Source organism: Mustela putorius, unplaced genomic scaffold (assembly GCF_011764305.1).
Source record: "Mustela putorius furo isolate JIRA1106 unplaced genomic scaffold, ASM1176430v1.1 tig00003846_pilon_pilon_pilon, whole genome shotgun sequence".
Taxonomy (NCBI): Eukaryota; Metazoa; Chordata; class Mammalia; order Carnivora; family Mustelidae; genus Mustela; species Mustela putorius.
In genome coordinates, this window is record NW_025421999.1 from 20,135,788 (window position 1) to 20,154,957 (window position 19,170).

The window sequence follows — 19,170 nt, forward strand, 5'->3', positions numbered from 1 at the left end:
GACTGGGAGAGGCTGAAACGTGTGAGGACGGATGACAGAAGTTTCTAGGAGGTTGTCTACAGAGTACTGGAGATAATGGCTGTATTCCAGGAGTGAGAAATCTCTCTTGATTTAGTTACTAGACCTTGACTGAAGAATTAATTTACAGAGAGACCACAATCAGTGATGGTGTGAAAGGGAAGTAATGGTTGTAGAATACAGATAGAGAAGTCAGAACAGTTCTCTAACATTAATTCAAATATGTATTAATCCGACTTCTGGCTAATCCTATAACATTAGTCAACAAGTCTACTTGTGTTTAGTTTATTTTACCCAAGTTTCTATGGGAGAGTTCTATAGCTGATAACTTAAAGTTGTTAAGATTCCTTTAAGTGTTCTCCTCTTTAATAAGGTAATATTTATTGAGAATATAATATAATATAATATAGTATAATGTAATTTATTCAAGACCTTGTTGAGACTTCTGGGTTTTGTTCATTTGTTTGTTTGTTTGTCCAAGACAGCAAAAACTCCCACTTAAAACATCTCCCAGTATAACATTGTCATGGTCACACTCTGTGGCATATAATTTTGAAGGCTTGATAGCCTATTACTTGGTAGGTCTATAAGCAGATTTTGAGGACTATTGTGAGACTTTCCCTTTGGCTGTGGCCTTCCACATGGGAATCTTCCCTGGTTAGGTCCCTTTATTTTCATAAGAGAATATCGTTTCTATTCTCAACACAGGTAACTTAGTAAAACATATCCTTCTCCACTCAACTGAGCAACCAAGAGGAGCTCCACTTCAGGTAACTTGGAGTATAACATCTTACCTCATTGCTTCTTAACACTCAAGGAGATACTCGCTTCTGTCAACTACCAGAAGGGCACATAAAGCTTCATTCTTTTAGATATTTTCAGTTTTACCCTTAAAATAAGCAAGGTTCCCACCCGGCCCAGCTCTGCAATCTAAGAACTGAGTTAGCCCTATGAAGTCTGCTGTGGTTTGTCCAAGAAGTAAGAATCATATGAAACCTGTTGTTTTCCTTTACCATGAGGATATATCCCTGGCATCACACTAACATCCTCTCAGTAAGCAGTCTTGGGAGGCATTTCTGTCTCGTCTCTGTGCTAGAAATACCTAGGTTTCTATAGAAAAATTGACGGTCTCATTATAGATACCCCTGAGTCTTAGAATTCTGTTTGCCATTGACTGCAGACCTTAGGGCAAGCAGACATGTGCTGACCACTCTGTCTCCTGATTTTATTTTACCTTTTCCAATTCAGTATTTTTTTTTTCTAATGTGGTCATTTGTTTTTTTAAATTTCCATATAGTTATTGTGTACTTATTTCGTGCATTATCTTAAACCCATTCTGGAGAGCGGTAAGATATAAATTATCTGGAAAATACAATTAAGAACTAAAATGTTTTATTCAATTAGAATAGGAGTGAGAAAATCGATTTACCTCATTCGGTCCATATTCAGGAAGCACTTAGTTTCTAAATTTTCCATTATCACCGTGTTTGTAAATGTCGCCATTTTGGTTAATATGTGCACAAAAACCCACTTCAAGATTCTCATAATTCCAGCTTCACAAGAGCACAGACCTGCTCATCTTTTCTTCTCTTTGCTCAAAGCCCCAAACTGCCGTGTCTAATAGGCTTGTTATGTGTTTCAATCCAGCTAATTTATATAAAAAACATGTGAATTGCAAAATGGCTCCCAAATGTAAGAATTCATTTTCTCTACCACTGACATTATTTTCAACTTGTGCAATTTATTTTCTTTTCCATCCCTGATGACATTTTAAATGTTCTCCCTTTCAGTATTCTAAGAATGTTCTTTCTGTGGAGTCTCTTTGCTTTCCAGTTTCCCAGTTAATGTTTTCCCTAAAGTGTCTCTTTCAGTACATTTGTTCATCTAATTACCTCCCCTGACTCACTTTTAATATTGATAAAGGTTATTGAGGAAGCACATTTCTCTTGAGACTTATTCCTTAATCTTGCTATTAAATTTAATTACGCTGTTCCCTAATTGAAGGAAAGGCAGAAAACACAGTTTCTTCTCCTTTCAAATATGAGTGAGGGCTTAAAGATATTCCTCAACATTCCATTAGGTATTCATTGAGCAGCTCTTAATTATAAAGTTGTCTTAGGTTCTGAAGGGATACAGAGAATAGGACGGTTCTTCCCTATATCAAGGAGCATTTATGTAAATAGCCAAACCTAACAAATCTTATATTTTTAAAAATACCATGCTAGAAGCAGCAAAGTGCTCTAAGAATATCAGAACAGAGATTTCTTATATAAAGTATTTGGAGAAAAAACTAATGAAAGGAATGAAATTTATTCTCAGCAATGAATGATGTAAATGGGTGAAGGACAGAGAATAGAGATGGGGTATTTATTCAAGGCTGGAGAAATAGACCCTTTTCAATGGGCTCGTCAGAGCTATCACTTCCATCAGAATATAAATTTCACTGAAGAATGAAATCCTTTTTGAGCCGACAAATTACTTTGTGATCATCTTTATGAGTAAGATAACTGAGCCCAGAGAGACAACTTTGAACAATTTACTTCTCACCACTACACTAACACGTTGGCTAATTCTACAAATGACAAGTTACTAAGCCTGTTCAGATCCTACTGTCTGAATTTGTAGGTTATGCTGTCTACCACAGTGAAATGTGAACTACTCAATTTTCCATGTTCAGTAAGTTAAGGAGGATGTGGAAATGGACCAAGTTTGCAAGATCCATCCCTTCCACAGGTGGGTTATTTCCCAAAAATTGAAAGGGAGGAGGTCACATTTTTGGAGTCTGTACAGGTTCTGTAATCCATGCTGCTAAGCCTCTGTTCCAGGCAGCTCCCTCTCTGACCCCAGACCTCCCCAGGCAGGGGCTCATCAGTGACTCTATCATCTCTTTGTCTTCATGGCTGTGAAGCAAGGGTTCTGGCTTGGGGAAGTGACATGCTCTCTGAGAAAAGTCAAGACTGGTTCAGTCAGGTGTGTGAAGCCAGAGAAGGCAGATGGAGTGAGAGAAGTAATCTCAGAGCCTAGAGGAAGCCGTGTTCAATCCACCTGTCTACTTGTCAACCCTAATGTGGCCTCTTCCAGTGAAGGGTAAGGTCTACTCCGAGTTCTGTACTGCATAAAATAAGTTGAATCCAGAAGATGGAATCAGGAATCAATGTGCCCAAGTTCCCTTCCTGTCAGCTCCTCCCAGTATGAGCGTGAAGGCACACGAATAAATAGTTAACTGTGATACATTCTTTATGAGAATGGTGAAATAAGATTTGCATGAAGGATTATCCATGATCACGTGCACCCTGTGAACCAGGGATGTCCCACATGCTGGGTTGTTAGCTCATTCAACAATGGATGTTTATGGTATATTCCAGGCACTGTTCTAGACACAGGGCACTAGGCAGCACACAGACTACAAGTAAATGTAAAATGCCTCTGGTTGTCAGAAGTGCTTGGAAGGATGAAACAGTTTGTAAAATAGATAGAGTTAGGGTAGACAAATTCTTTCAGAAGCATGGTCTGGCAGGGTGACATTTGAGCTGAGAACTGGAATTACTTTGTAGAGAGTGCCACCTCTGAGTCTTGGGGGTGGGGGGAGAGTGTTCTGGGAGAGGAAACAGCAGTTCCCCAAGCCTGGAGGCAGGACTGTGTTTGGTGAATGGAGCAGCAACAGGAAGGCCAGTGTCACTGGATCACTCTGGGGTGGAGAGTGGAAGGGGCCTGGGGTAGGGAGGTAAGAATCTGGATCATAGAAGGCTTGTAGGCACGGGGAAGACTTTGGATTTTTTGTTTGTTTTGAATGAGGTGAGAAGTGTTTAAGCATAAAAGTGACATGATGTCATTATATTTAAAATAGAATCTGTCTGCTTGTTGGACTTAGAATAAGCAAGAGAAGAAGGGGCATGGTGGTCACGCAGGAGATGGTTCCTGTGGCCCAAGAGGAGGGAGTTTGGGCAGGCTCAGATGATAGGGGAGGAGGTGGTGAATGTGGTCAGATTTTGGAGAGATTGGAAAGTAGAGCTATCAGGATTTGTTGGTGGATTTAACGTGAAGAGTAATAAGAGAGGAATCATGACACCACAGTTTTGGGCCCAAAGAGCTAAAAAAGGGCATTTGACACTTATTAATATGGTAGAAATGGCAAGAAGAGAAGGTATTGTTGGAGAAATCAGAACTTCTGTTGAGCACGTGTTAAGTTTGTGGTGCCCTGGCTGTTAGAAATCCAGGGGAAGATGGCAAGTAGGTTGTTCGGTGGATAAGTCTGTTGGGTAGGAAAATTCAGGACCTAAATTTGTGGCTCATCACAGATGCTATTTAAACCTTACATGTCTGCATGAGTTGACCAGGGCAGCAAGCATAAATGCAAAACGTGGGAGAGCCAAGCATGGCGCCTGGCCTTGCAAACAAGAATGATTTGTTTCAAGGATTTTTTTTTTTAATTTAATGCTGTCTATAAAGACCTTTTCAAAGGTTTCCAACTTTGTTGCCCTCTTACTGGGAAATGAAAGTAGCTGAGCGAATCTGTGCACGCACACACATTTCGTTGTCTGTGGTATTGCCTTCTGACACAGAGGAATTCAAGCAGGAAGTTTAGGCCACCACTGGAATTTCCCCTGGGGCCTTGACAATAGTAGGAATTTCAGTTTTCAGCTCTGAGAGGGTCTGAGTAGAGAGGTTGATTCCAGGCAGTGCTCCTCCTGATGGCCTTACAGGAGAAGAGAATCCATTTTACAAAATGTCGTCAGAGGGCAGAGGCGAGCCTGTCGTCAGAGGGCTGGAGGTGAGCCTGCGAAGGAATGTTCTTCAGATTCAGTTATTAGAGGTCTCTGTTAGTCCAGGACATCTAAGTGCTCAGTGGGAAAGGCCTACCTGCCCCTTTGCTATTGGATCTTTCACCTAAATTTCCTAATTTTCCTGTGTGGTGAACAGCATGGCTTGACAATGGCTGGGCATTTGAATTTTTCTTAGAAAGACGGCTTAGCTCATCATCCAGTGTCCCTGATGTGCTTGCCTGCTGGGATAGCTTGTGATTGTGTCCTTCAGATTCTGTCAACTACAAAGAGTCCTGTAAGAAAGCATCCCCAAGGCCACACACCTAGAGCAGTGCCCAACCTCCAGCAGTTTCTTTAGGCTTGGTGCCTGCCTAGAGTCATTCTGCTAGAGACAAGGACACAAAATCACTCGCACAATATATGCGTCCAGTGTTCCTACGAACCCAAGGAGACTCTGATCTATTTTGCATGCCAAGTTACTGTATTCATGAGAAAAACAGAACCTTGTTTGCATATTCAAAGTAGATATATATTGATACCATGACTGCTGGGGTCACTTCCCACCTGGGATAATATGTACTTTGAAATAGTACGTATTAAATTAAATTCCTTTTCTATTTATTATCAATTCCAAAAAAATAAGCACCTTGTTTTGGACCTTGTTCTCCAGTTAGTTTGGCAACATGGTTCACTTATTACTTGTATCATGATGTTAACATTTAAGGTTTGCAGCAATGTTGAAGAAGCAATATCACCCAGAGTAGTAAGGTGACAATCACTTAAATCACATAGTCATAAGGGAGTCACTTCCTGGAATCTCATATTAACACACTATTTCCCTAATGAATACAATTATATACTCCCATAAGCCAAATCTGTTTGATAAAGGTTTGTTGAAACACCACCATACTTGTTTATTTTTTAAATTCAATTTAATTTTAAAAAAAGTATTACTAGTTTGAGAGGTAGAGTTTAGTGATTCATCATTTGCATATGACACCCAGTGCTCATTGCATCATGTGCCCTCTTCAATGCCCATCACCCAGTTATCCCACCTCCCCTCCAGCCACCCTCAGTTTGTTTCCTATGGTTAAGAATCTCTTATGGTTTGTCTCCCTCTCTGTTTTCATCTTGCTTTCTTTTTCCTTCCCTTCCTCTGTTCTCTACTGTTTTGTTTCTTAAATTCCACATGAGTGAAATCATATAATTGTCTTTTTCTGACTTATTTCACTTAGATTAACACACTCTAGTTCCATCCACATTGTTGCTAATGGTAAGATTTCCTTTTTTTTTTTTTTTTTGGCGGCTAAATAATATTCCATTGTATTTTGTATTCATCTGTCAATGGATGTCTGGGCTCTTTCCATAGGTTGGCTGTTGTGGACATTGTTGCTGTAAGCATTGGGGTGCATGTGCCCTTTCAGATCACTACATTTGTATCTTTAGGGTAAATACTCAGTAGTGAGATTGCTGGGTCATATGGTTCCTCTATTTTCAACGTTTTGAGGACCCTTCATACTGTTTTCCAGAGTGGCTACACCAGTTTGCATTCCCACCAACAGTGTAGGAGGAATCCCCTTTCTCCATGTCCTCACCAACATCAAGTTATTACCTGACTTGTTAATTTTAGCCATTCTAACTGGTGTGAGGTGATATCTTAGTGTGGTTTTTATTTGTATTTCCCTGATGCTGAGTGATGTTGAGCAATTTTACATGTGTCTGTTGGCCATTTGTCTGTCTGAGAAATGTCTGTTGATGTCCTCTGCCCATTTCTTGGCTGGATTATTTGTTCTTTGGATGTTGACTTTGATAATTTCTTAATAGATTTGGGGTACTAACCAACCCTTTATCTGATAAAACATATGCAAATATCTTCTCCCATTCTGTAGTCTGTACTTTGGTTTTGTCCACTGTTTCCTATGCTGTGCAAAAAGCCTTTCATCTTTAGAAGTCCCAATAGCTAATTTTTGCCCTTGTTTCCCCTGCTTTTAGAGACACCACCACCCTGTTCCTTTATTAATATTTTGCCTATGGTTGCTTTTCCACTTCCAATGGCAGAGTTAAGTCACACAAAGCCCAAGGCATTAAAAAAAAAATTGCTATCTTTTTCATTAACGAATAGAGACAGAAAAAAAAATATTGTGGGCAAGTCGACTCCATGCCTCTCTCTGGGTACCTATGTTATCTGTACCTCGCTATCCCACCAGTGGGTTTCACTGCCCTTTCACCTCACAGTGTAGCTATTTGAGAGAGGATTTCTGGGAAACTGAGTATTTGTGGTTTTCCTACTTTACTCATTGATTACAGAGCCCATCCTTGGAGTAAGAAGCAACCCCATATTTACCTTAAAGTAATCAAACTCAGCTTTATAGAGTAGTTTTGGGTTATTTTGTTTTTTTTTTTTACCTCATAGGAAAACCAATTTTAAAAATTATAAACAGAAATAAACCCAATGGTGGTTTAGGATTTGTTAGGCTTGTGGCCTCCCTATGGGAAATGTCAGGGTAATCAGAATAACCTTTCCTCATGGAATCAAAATTAATGTCTCTGCATTCTTTCTCTCAATCTTCCTGATTTTGGCTTGATTCATCCCATTTGAGAGGATTTTTATATATACATATGTTGATTTTGAGAGTCTCAAAGTTTGGGGGTGCCACATGGTCAGTTGCTGACATCTTCACACTCAACCTGTGTAACTGTCCGTATACTTAAAATGTTGAGTCTCAAACATGACAACACCTGCTTTTAGGAAAGTAAGACACCCTGTTATTTTTGTCTGAGTCTCCTATAGCAGCAAATGGAATACAACTATTGATTGCCATGTATCAGGTTCATTCAATCTAGGTAATCTCTATAAGGCTATTCCACAAAGCTCTGTACTTCCTCTTGTAATTGGTATTGTCTTAGCGTAGATTCAGGGTCTAGCCAGAGATAGTAGCTTTCCTGGCCTCAACCCAATTATCATTATATATGTGGCAAGAGCTGCCTGTCCACACAGAGTCTGGTTACTTGATTCTGTTTCAGAGGAGTAGTCTTTCACCTCAGTTAAACTTAGAAACAAGGACGGAGAGCTTCCATCCTCCCAAAGCAAAGAGAAGTGTGCTTGCAGGAACCCTGTATTCTACTTCCTTTACAACTACCACTGGCATATATAGTCCCAGGATTATAAAGTTAGATCAAAAATTCTCTGCTCCACTTAGAATAAATGCAAATGCTTATCCCTAAATCTTCAAGGAGTCAACCAGGCCAACAGGCTGTGCTTTATATAATGCAGGACTACATAAAAATAAAAAAAACTTCTGTGAAGGAAGACATAATTTAGGGAAATACCAGCATCATTTGAATATTTGAGGAGCTATCGAGTGGAAAAGTCTCTATAAATATGAAAAAGAGTTTAAAACTTTTGTATTTATTAATAAAAGGAGTATAAAAAATTGCCAAGGATTTGGATAGTTCATAAAGGGAAGTATAATTTTCAAACCCATATTTGTAAGTATCTCCAATATGTCCTAATTAAAACCACTACTATTCTACACTGAATAAAATAGCAAGGACTTCTTTAAAACAATAATAATCATTGTGTGTAATGCTGTGGTAAAATTGACAGAATTTAAATTGATACAGTCCTTTTGAAAACTATTTGGCAATGTGTATAAGAAAGTAGCTAACCTGTCCAGGAATAGCATGAGAACTAAAACCAGATAAGGAATTTGCGCTAGGTACTGATGGATTCTGATGGTTGGTGTTGCCATGGTATTTTGTATAGATTAGTCTGAAGGTGACTATGTAAGAGGGAAAGAATAAAAGCTAACAGCTAGAAAGATGTGGTAAATATTGTATGTCACAGATAATAAAACTTTAAGGCTAAATCATCTAGGCTGTGTCCTCAATTTGATAGACCAGGAGGTTACAAAACATGGAAGAAATGTCCTTAAGACTCCAGGAGTCTTATATATAGGAGTTATGAACTCAGCTCAGAGAGAGCCAAGGGGAACTAAATGAAATCTTCTGAGTTCCAGTTCTGTTTTCCTTTGCAATATTGAAGGATTTATGGAACTCTTCAGTAATACTTACAAATGTAAGAATGTTAATGATCTTATGTAGATTCTAAAATTATATGATTGAATATGTAAACATTAATGTTTAAATAAGCTTTAAAAACAAATTTCTCATTTTGAAATATTTTGACTAGCTAGTAGGAATAATTAGGTAGGTAATCGTCATAGACTTAATAGAGCAACAGCCAAACTTGAGAAACATTCATTCTTTCAGTCATCTTTTTTTTTTTTTTTTAATGTGTACTTGGTGCTCTGGACTCTCACTGCATTCTCAGAATATAAAATGAACACCACCAGCTTCTTTCCTCTAAGAGCAGGAGTAAGGGACATTTGCTCAAAATAACTCAAGTTGTTATCCACTATGGACGTAAATGATTGCAAAAATTGTATAACCCTACAACAGAGATAAACATAACTGCAAAACAGGGACTCAGATTTAGATAGAAAATTCATGAAGAACATACATGAACTTTAGGTGTTCATGGGAATTTCACAGACAAATCAGGGGAGGGGTAGTAAGTATAAAGAAAGAGCATTCTAAAAAAGTGGAATAGCATGTTCAGTGTCATCAAAGAGCATGACATGCTCAGAGAACTCAGAAAATTAGGTGTGACTGTCTGAAGAGAGAGAAGTTGGACTTGGTGGGACTTCTCTGTATTTCAAGGTAGCTAACATGGTAGAGGGCTAGTGTCATGCACCAGTTCTAACTACCTTTATGTGTATACTGGTTTTACTTTTCTCATTTATTCTGATTTTACAGATGATGAAACTGACTCATAGAAAAGGTAATTAACTTATCCAAAGTCATACTTCTCATAAGCAGTGGGATTGTGACTTGAAACATGGCAGTCGAGTCCATAGCACAGTGTCTTAAAATCCTATAATCTAGACTGTCCTTCCTATTCTACCCTAGGAGTTTTAAAGTTTTTAAAGTTTTTAAGTTTTCTGTCATGTTGGTGTAGGTGGTAATTGAAAGGTTGTGGATAGGAAGCTTGAAAGCTGCCTGTTGCAAGAATCAAGGCAGGGAGGATGAGAGCCTGAACTTGGAATAAAAAATATTCAAAAGGTAAAATCCACAAAACTTAGTCTAGATGATGGAGCTAACAAGTAATTTCTGTCTTGAAAAACTGGGTAGATGTTGGTACCATTAAGCAGACTCATTAAGAGAGAAGGAGGCTCTTGCATGTGGAGACAGCTTTAGTTGTGGTGCCCATGGAGTATTCAGGTAGAGAGGGTTAGCAAACACTGAGATGTTCAGGTCAACAGATCCAGAGGCTTTAGAATCATCAGCCTGGAAGTGATCATTGAAATCCCTCTTACAAATACTACAAACTGCTGAGAGCTTGTAGTGAGATAAGAGAGCCATAGAGAAAATTCTCCTGCACTGCTGCTCAAGATATACTCCACCAACTGGCCACCTATCCACTTTGTTTAGTAATAGTCCATGTGACATGAGGATTTGCTTCAGAATATAATCAACAGCATCGCTGAGCACACTGTGTACTTCAACTACTGTTTTTAATCTTAGAGAGACTTTTGATGAAGGAAGCATCGCATTAACATCGTGATACAAGCTTCTTATTTTGTCCCAGATCAATTTGAGTATCACTAATACAGAAACACTAACATTTAAGCTTTGGGTAGAGGAAGAGGTCTCTAAAGGGACAGAAGTAATAGTGTGAGTGGGAGGATGAGAAGCAAACGTGGGAGGACAAGAAGTCAGTTACTCTAATGGACCCCAGTTTAGAAGAGCCAGTGGTCAGCACAGTCATAGCAAAGTGCAATAAGACTAAGAACTAAATATAATTATTGAATTTGGCCATTATAGGGTCTTCAGAAACAACCCCTGTTTACTCTTCTACCTTCTGCTATCTCATTTTTATCCTTCTAGTCCACCACCTCCATACTTCTCAAATCTATACTTCTGCCATGTGTGCCAAAGTCCTCATTGACTCTAAATCTCCAAGTACTCTTGGAGTCAGTCTTCACTTTAGCTTATCTTTAGGCTGATCAGATCAGCCAAATTGATCACTCTTTCCTTCAAGACATACTCTTTCCTCTACAACACACTAACCTGTGTTTTCTTCCTCATGTCCTACCCATTTTTCTCTGCCTGTCCCTCTACAGACCCTCCATGTCTTTAATTATACCCATTTCTTTAATCACATTATGTATGGCATCAATTTCCAAACCTAAACCCAGCCCACATTTCTTTCCTCAGCTTCAGAGCAGTCTAGCAGCCTACTGGACATCTTGAATACCGCGGACTCTTCAAGTTCAGTATGTTCAAAGTTGAATGTGAATTCTCATCTACACACTTCCCTATAATCCCTTCTTCCTAAACCCATGCCTTGTGCCTTATACCTTCACCTTCCCTGTTGTTAAACCACTAACATCGCCCGCTGAATTATCCTGGCTGGTCTCTGCTTCTCACTCTTGACTTGCCACCAGCACCTGCACCATAGTGGAGCTAGAACCATCTATCCAAGTTGGAAATTTGATTTCATCCCTCCATTCTTAAATTCTTTGCCTGCCAATCCAGCCTCATCTCTGTATTCTTCCTCTGTAGAATCAGGCCAGATTAATTTTTTTTTTTTTTCAATTCTTTGACATTCTCTCTCCTCTCCTCTCCTCTCTCTTTCTCTCTTTCTCCACCATCACACATGCTCATGTCCCTGCCTGGAGAACATTTATATTCCATTTTTTATTGGTAAGTTTGTTCTTCATCTTCAGGACGCTTCTATAATCCTGTAAATCTTAAGTTATATGCACTTGCTCTATGGTTTCTCAGCACTCTACCTTTCTCATGTCATGACCCTTTCTCTATTGTTTTCTAATCTCTTATTTTTGTTCATAAATCAGTGCCTTCCTCTGAATTTTAAGCTCCAAAAAGACTATATCTGTATGGTACATCATCATACTTCAAGCTCTTGGTACAGTGCCTGAAATAGTATGGGCATGCAGTCATTGTTTGTTAAGTGAAATAAATGCTCTTCTATTTTCACATTCATTATCTCAGTGGGGGTAAAGTTGAATAATTTGGAAAGGATTTTAATGAAACATGAGATTTCAGTGGATTAGAAGATTAAATTATTTGTTGAGTTGTTTTACACTAATAGAAGGAAGGAGAGTAGAGTCAGGAAAGCTGGTTAGGAGAGTAGAAGTGTTTATTCCCACCTCATAGAACAAAGAGGAAGAGATTTTTTTTTTTAAATCTAGCTTGCATTGGGGCACCTGGGTGGCTCAGTGGGTTAAGCCTCTGCCTTCAGCTCAGGTCATGATCTCAGGGTCCTGGGATCGAGTCCCATATCGGGCTCTCTGCTCAGCAGGGAGCCTGCTTCCCCCCTTCTCTCTCTCTGCCTCTCTGCCTACTTGTGATTTCTCTCTCTGTCAAATGAATAAATAAAATCTTTAAAAAAATAAATAAAATAAAATCTAACTTGCATCATTTAACTTTTATATTCCTTCTAATAAGTTGAGGCCTATAAGGGGTGTGTGTGTGTGTGTGTGTGTGTTTTAATATTTAGAAGTATCAGATTGTCCATATTTAAGGGCTTCTTTTCCACCTGGAAAAACTTTAGATAAGATAATTAGGAAATCTACCTGTATACTTTGCTCATTGAACTTAGTTTCTTTGGGGATAGGTTTATAGAATTGAGTAATCAATTTAATATTCATTTTTATTAAAAAAAAAAAAGAAAGATGGAATACATTTTTTAAAAGATTTAATTGGGTTTTAACACAGGAATAAAGAAATATACACCAAAAACTAAAGGAATGAGTAATCCATAGGAGAAATCTAGGGTAAGAAAACCTTGGAAAACCTTGGTAAGATGAAACACATGGTGAAAAAAATTCGCCCTAAACTAGCTAGAAGTCAAAGCGAAAGACATCATATGATATGATACATTGCTTCACATCTTTTAGCTTCTTCTCAAATATGAACCTCAAAAGGTGGAGAATTCACAACTGAAGATGGACCTTGCAGTCAGATACTTGAAGTACGAGTCAAATTTAGATGCCAGTTATGCCAGTTGCAAAGTAAATGTTGTTTTGACACTGGTAAAGAAATTGGCATGTGTTCGGTCTCAGATGGTGGCTATCCAGGTTTGCACAGAGATGTAGTTAGAGAATTTTTAAAGAAGGAGGAGGTCAAGACTTTTTCTTCAAAACACAACTTTGAATTCTCTGAGCTCCTTAAAAATATGTATTTCTTCAGAGGCCTAATTCTCTATAAAACATGGAAGGCAGATGCTTGGCTTTGAACGTTTTGAGGAGAGGATACCACAGTCCTCTGTAAGAAAAGGATCACATGTGGATTTGGAGAATGTTAAAGTTTGACCAGCCAGCACTGTATTTTGATAGTTCTACAAGATAGGTTAGCTCAAAAATGCATCCCATGGAACTACATATGCTGACGTAGTGAAAAGTTGTTTTGGACTTTCTGGCCATAATTAATTAACAAGCTTGTATGTTATGATGGTGGTTCCTGGGTACAAGGACCCCATGACTGGTGCATATGAAGAAGTTTGCTGTCTTATTTTCTATGGCAGAAGACATGCAAAAGCCTCATCCAAAAGAGATAGGAATCTGTTTGGATTTTAAAGTTAAAACAGAAGATATAGGGCTGTTCTATGTGGTTTAGAAGTGGAATTTACTCTGTTGAAGTCCATTCCTATCTATTCCACCTCCTAAGGCTTAAGCCTTAAACTTGGAAGTAATACTGAGACCACATGGTTTGACACATGGCTGGCCTTCTGGATATAGTTAGGGATGATAGTATATTAATAGAGGCTACCAGATATTCAGCTGTTCTCACTACTTCTCTGTTTGGTGAAATCTAATATAAACAACATCTCAATAAGAATTATCATTCCTTATACCACCTTGGGAGAGTCCAAACTGTATCCAGAAGAGAAATCTGGCAAAGCATTTGGGGAGGTAGAAGTTGTTTAATGCATGGACTGGAGAAAAGAAGAAACTGTAAGGGGTTTTTGCTCATTTTGGAGCAGGGTAAGAGTGCTCCTAGCCTGACTCTATAGTCACCACTACTCAGCCATTCCTGTAGCTCGTTAGGGTTGATTCTTTATTTTGTCGTTTCTGTGATTTCTCTGAGTTACCCAGGTGAGCAATTTTAATGTGCTCTCTGTTTGGGATTTTTGGTTCAGAGACTAAGATACCGTGAGAATCTGTGATGGATGCTCTCAAGGTATGGGTATTGCCCATATGTCTGTTCTTCCTTATCTTGCCACTCCTTTGTTCTCACATAAAATGAGAGAGAAAAGGAGATTTTGAAATTTTCAAAGAAACATCTGCCTTGGGAGTCAGTTTTTTCCTGTCCCAGAGTTGATTTTTCTTTTCTTTCTGTGAACCAGAAGACTTTCATAGGTGGGAGAGTGGCTGATAAGGCACCTGTGTGAACCTCTCTTGGTATGGCTGGGCCCTGCTTGTGTGGAATGAAAGAAAAACACGTACGTGGAGGTGGGGATGGGTGAGCTTTGTCTCATCATGGAGAACCACAAAGAAAAACTAGGCAACTTCCTACAGCCTCCAATTTTGCACTATCAATTAATTTTTTTTCATTTCTAATCACACATTCTTTCAAAAGAATGGATTCTTGGTATTCAGTATCTCAAATTATTCATCAATGGAGGTAAACAGCAACGAAAGGGAACAGAATGAAATGTGTTTTACTCTTCAAGCTTCCCCCAAAATTAAAACAAGGTTGATCTTGACACCATGGTAATAGAACCAAAAGATGAAAGGCCTTTCTGTATTTCTACAGAGTACAGTACAATCCACAGCCCATCAACACCCATTAAAGACTCAGATTCTGATCGATTGCGCCGAAGTTCAGATGGGAAGTCCCGCGGACGGGGCCGAAGAAACAATAATCCTTCACCTCCCCCGGATTCTGACCTCGAGGTATGTCATTGCCAGTTCGCTGGTAAATAACAAGGTATCTTGGTAGTTAAAGGGTAGTTCTAGACATCTGTAATGTAAATGGCTGTCATCAAGATGTCCAAATGCTTTGTAACTGCTTTCTTCTCTGTATCATAAGTAAAGCATTTTCTTTCTCTTTTCTTTTGCTTATAGTTAAAAATAATCATTTCTGTTTTCTCTACCATTTTAACTACATGTAAAGTATCTGGTTATTTCTCTTTAAAATAGTAAATTATATCCTTTTGCATGAGGAAAATTCTTTTATACTGTTCTATATCATTGTCATTTTAATTAAGTGTCTTACTAAAAAGACTTACTAAAATCCACTTTGAAAATTAAAGACACACTCATATATATTGAGAAAGGAAAACCTGGGATGTTCTAAACTGAAATGGTAGTCATTTTATGAGACCTGTTTTGGTGGAGTTCAAAAGCAGGAGGGATTAAATAAAACCTTGAAAGGTAGATTTCATAACCTTGAATCCACTGCAATTAGTTTCTATGTTTTGCCCAGTGAAATCCGATGGTGGAAAACATGATTATTTTGGCTGAAAAGATGGAAATTTCCCAGCAGAACCCATGTGTATGAATATATATTGGTATGAGTGGAAAGGGGAAGAAGACAAGTAGGCTTGGGAGGCCTCTGTGGTATCTCGAAGATGTTTTTGAAGTGAATTCCTTTAAATCTGATTCCAAATAGCCTGAGTGTATCAAGAGCCTGTGTGATGTGTCTGCTTAAGTCTCAAGAAGTTATAAACCAGGCAGGAGTCATACATAACCCATCCATGTGATAACAGTCCAAAGGTAACAGAAGGTGAATAGTTGATGTGAAGTTTTAGGTTTTAGGTATAGTTTTTTAATACTTGGCTTGATGAAAATCAAACATAAGATTCACTATTTTAATGCTTCTTAATAAGCAGAAGAGGTAAGAAAAACGCATGAGTTTTAATTTATTGGCCTCTCTCTGTCTCAAGAAGTTATAAACAGACTAGTTTTAGCTCATTGTTCATTTTTTCAGAAGAGTAAACTAAGAATATACTTCAGAAGTAGAAAGGACATATATTATTATTTTTTGCTTGTATTGATGTCATGAAAGGACATATATTATTATTTCTTGTTTGTATTGATGTCATTAATATAATTATTCTTTTATATCTCACCTGATGCTATACTCTGGAGAAAAGCTAGAGGATGCTTTTTGGAACAGTTGTATTTTAAAACACAGTAAATTCAGGTTTTTCTTCTGTCTTCTATTTTAAGAGTGCTTATTTATGTTGAAGTGCACTGAATAACAGGTTTCTCAACCAAGGGAAAGATGTATTGATTTGGTTCTCTCTTTGTAGAGGGTGTTCATCTGGGACTTGGACGAGACAATCATCGTTTTCCATTCCTTGCTCACAGGGTCCTATGCCAACAGATATGGGAGGGTGAGTACCAAGAGTTTTTCATTTCTTTAGAATAAATATGCCTGGAACTGAGTTTTTTGTCCAGGTGGGAATGTGGTTTAACTTTAAATAATAAATCTAAAGTATGGAAGGGGAACGTCTTAATTTATTGATAGAGTCCAATATATATGTAAGACAAAAACATATAAATGAACAAAAGGAGTTTTTTTAGGTCCTTAAAAATGAGAAAAAATTATGCAATTAAATTTATTCTGATTTCAGAACCTAATGAATAAAAGTGTTTGGAATACTGTTCTAGGATGAAATAATAAAATATAGAGAGACATAGAACAATTTTTGGTATTTTTTATTTGTACTGTTCTTTTACTTTTATTATTCATAACATATTCAGTGGAGCAAATATTTTACATGTTCTTGTCTTCAGTGATTAGCAGTTTTAGTATTTTACTTTCAAAATACCCATTATGAATGTCTTTATAAATCCCTATGTCATGAGGCTAAGGTACGTGAATGGTGTGTAAAATTGGGCCTCTGAACGCCAATTGGACAAATACTGTTGTTACAATACTTACCTTGGTGTGGTATATAAAAAAGAACATTACAGGGGTGCCTGGGTGGCTCAGTTATTGGGCATCTGCCTTCAGCTCAGGTCATGATCCCAGGGTCTTGGGATGGAGTCCTGCATCAGGCTCCCTGCTCAGAAGGAAGTCTGCTTCTCCCTCCCCCACTCTCCCTGCTTGTGTTCTTCTCTCACTCTCTCTCTCTCTCTCTCTCTGAGATGGATGGATGGATATATAGATAGATAGATACAGGAAGGAAGGAAGGTTGGAAGGAAGGAGAAAGACAGAAAGAAAGAAAGAAAGAAAGAGTATTAGAGACTGCCTTCTATGAGTAGACATTCGGCCTCCATGTTCTCCTTTTGAGCTTCTCAAAAACCTGAGAAATTCTTTTTGATTTATTTCTTGGTGGTTTCATAAACTTTTCCTACACAAAAAATGTGTTGTTTAAAGTGGTGATAGGTAATTTCTGAAGTTATCCTGTGAATATGGTATTTTTCATTTTTTTAATCTTTAAAGAAATCATTTTACAAGTCTAACATCATTGAAGCCATTGGTTCAGAGCCTTAGGAAGTGAATTCTGTGACTTGGTGACTCCAGGTGTTTATCACAACTAAATGTTAAAATTGATACCCGCAAAATGCATCCTCTCGATAGAGATTTTATCCAGGCACCCATTCTTTCGATACATAAATATTGAGTGCTGCCATGTAGGTATAGTTTGACTGTGAAAGTTGAGGAATTATCAGTTGAGCTTCACAATGCAGCTTTCCTTATCTTAACCCTGGAGTTACACCTAACCCCCCACCCCAAAAAACGGCTGGAAAAAATGCACATTTGTAAGAACAAACATATTCTGGAATAATCCACCCTTCGAATTTCTATTCAGAAATAAGTTATCTGTAAAGCAACAAAATGCCCCATCTTATTGTTAGATTTTCTATGAGAAGGAGACAGTGAACAAAGTACAGTATGATTATTATTAAGAAAAAAAAATAAAGCCATAGAATCAATCATTCAAAGAAAATCTCTACTCTGTGGCTAGCACATAATAAGGATCCGATAAATATTAGCTGTGGCATGTTTTGGTCTTCCTCCTCCTGTGAATATGATTACTAGTATTTCTATGAATACTATTACTAGTATTTCCACAAGACTACTACTTAACAAACTAAGGATTAGTAGCTGAAATATCAATGTATCATTAGTAGGAAGAATCCTGAAGATCTTCTTAACCAAACCATTTTAATGTCCCTACAACTAACTCTTAAGGAAGAAAGCATTGAAATGAGCATGTGTTTAGAACACCAGCATTTGAAAACCATCCAGAAAGTGTCGAATCTTTGAAAGCTTTCGCATTAAGGGCCAGATTGATGCAAAGAGAGCTGTCTTGATCAGGGCTCTGTTCACCACTGAAAGGCGCCAACTTTGGGTGAGGCGGTAGGCATCCCCATGACCTAATGACCTTGTGTCAATCCCAGGCTATAAGTCATTGGTTTGCACATGGAATTCACACCTAACCTAGAAGCCACTGGCAGCTTAGGGTTTTTCATTCAGACCCTCAACAATATCTAAACAAAGCATTACAAGTACCACAAATTTTATTTTTAAAAGTATCAGCCATCAGTATTTTGAGGTTTCATCAAATAGTATTTTGTTATTTTGTTTAGTTTTCTCATCCTAGAGCATATGATAAAAAGTTTTATCTCCTATAATTTTCAAAACCAAATGTATATATTCTTTAGTATGGGTGACCTGAAATATTTAAATGTAAGTTAACCATTCATTTATAATTTGGCAGGGGTTGGGAAGAAAGTAACCTTGGAAGGCATGTTTGGGGAAGGTCTTCCTGAGTATGACTTTGAACCAGAGGTCAGAATAAAAGAGGCTGGTTGATAATGTGGCCATCAGGGGAAAGAGAGTTCTAAGCAGAGAAAGCAGTGAGCACAGAAGCAGGAAACGGTTTGATGTTAGAGGCAAGTGTGGCTGAGCTCAGTGATGAAGGTGCAGATGAGGGCAAGTACAAGGCATGTCAAGAGGGTTAATCTCATTGCACATCCCAGAAGAATTTACTGAAGGACTTCAAGGGAGGACATGAAAAGATCTGATTCAGATTTTCAAATTATTTTGGCTGTGTGTGAAGAACAATGGTGGGGCAAGAGGGTTGGGGAACTGAAAGGAGGTAGGAGTGACCCAATGGACTAGCAGTAGAGATGGAGAGAACTCACTGGCTTCTGGATTCTATTGGAAGTAGAAAAACAGGATTTGTAAAGGATTTGTCTTGTACTGGTGGTCAGTAATAGAGGGGAGTGAAAAAAACATTCCCAGGTTTTTGTCCTAAGCAGCTGGGAGCCTAGTTGTGTATTTGTTGAGATGAGGAAGACATCTACTTGGACCAGGCAAGAAGGTGGTTGGAAGGTGAGCC

At 38.2% G+C, this 19,170-nt stretch overlaps 1 protein-coding gene across 11 annotated transcripts in view; it reads left to right on the forward strand.

Annotated features, from left to right (window-relative positions):
- Positions 1-19,170, forward strand: part of EYA1 (EYA transcriptional coactivator and phosphatase 1) — a 360,075-nt gene that overhangs the window by 264,561 nt on the left and 76,344 nt on the right. For all 11 annotated transcript variants that reach the window (XM_045063205.1, XM_045063203.1, XM_045063204.1 and 8 more), the window contains 2 exons: positions 14,625-14,764; positions 16,126-16,209. In XM_045063205.1, coding sequence (XP_044919140.1) covers positions 14,625-14,764; positions 16,126-16,209 — 224 coding nt within the window. The remainder of the gene's footprint in view (positions 1-14,624; positions 14,765-16,125; positions 16,210-19,170) is intronic.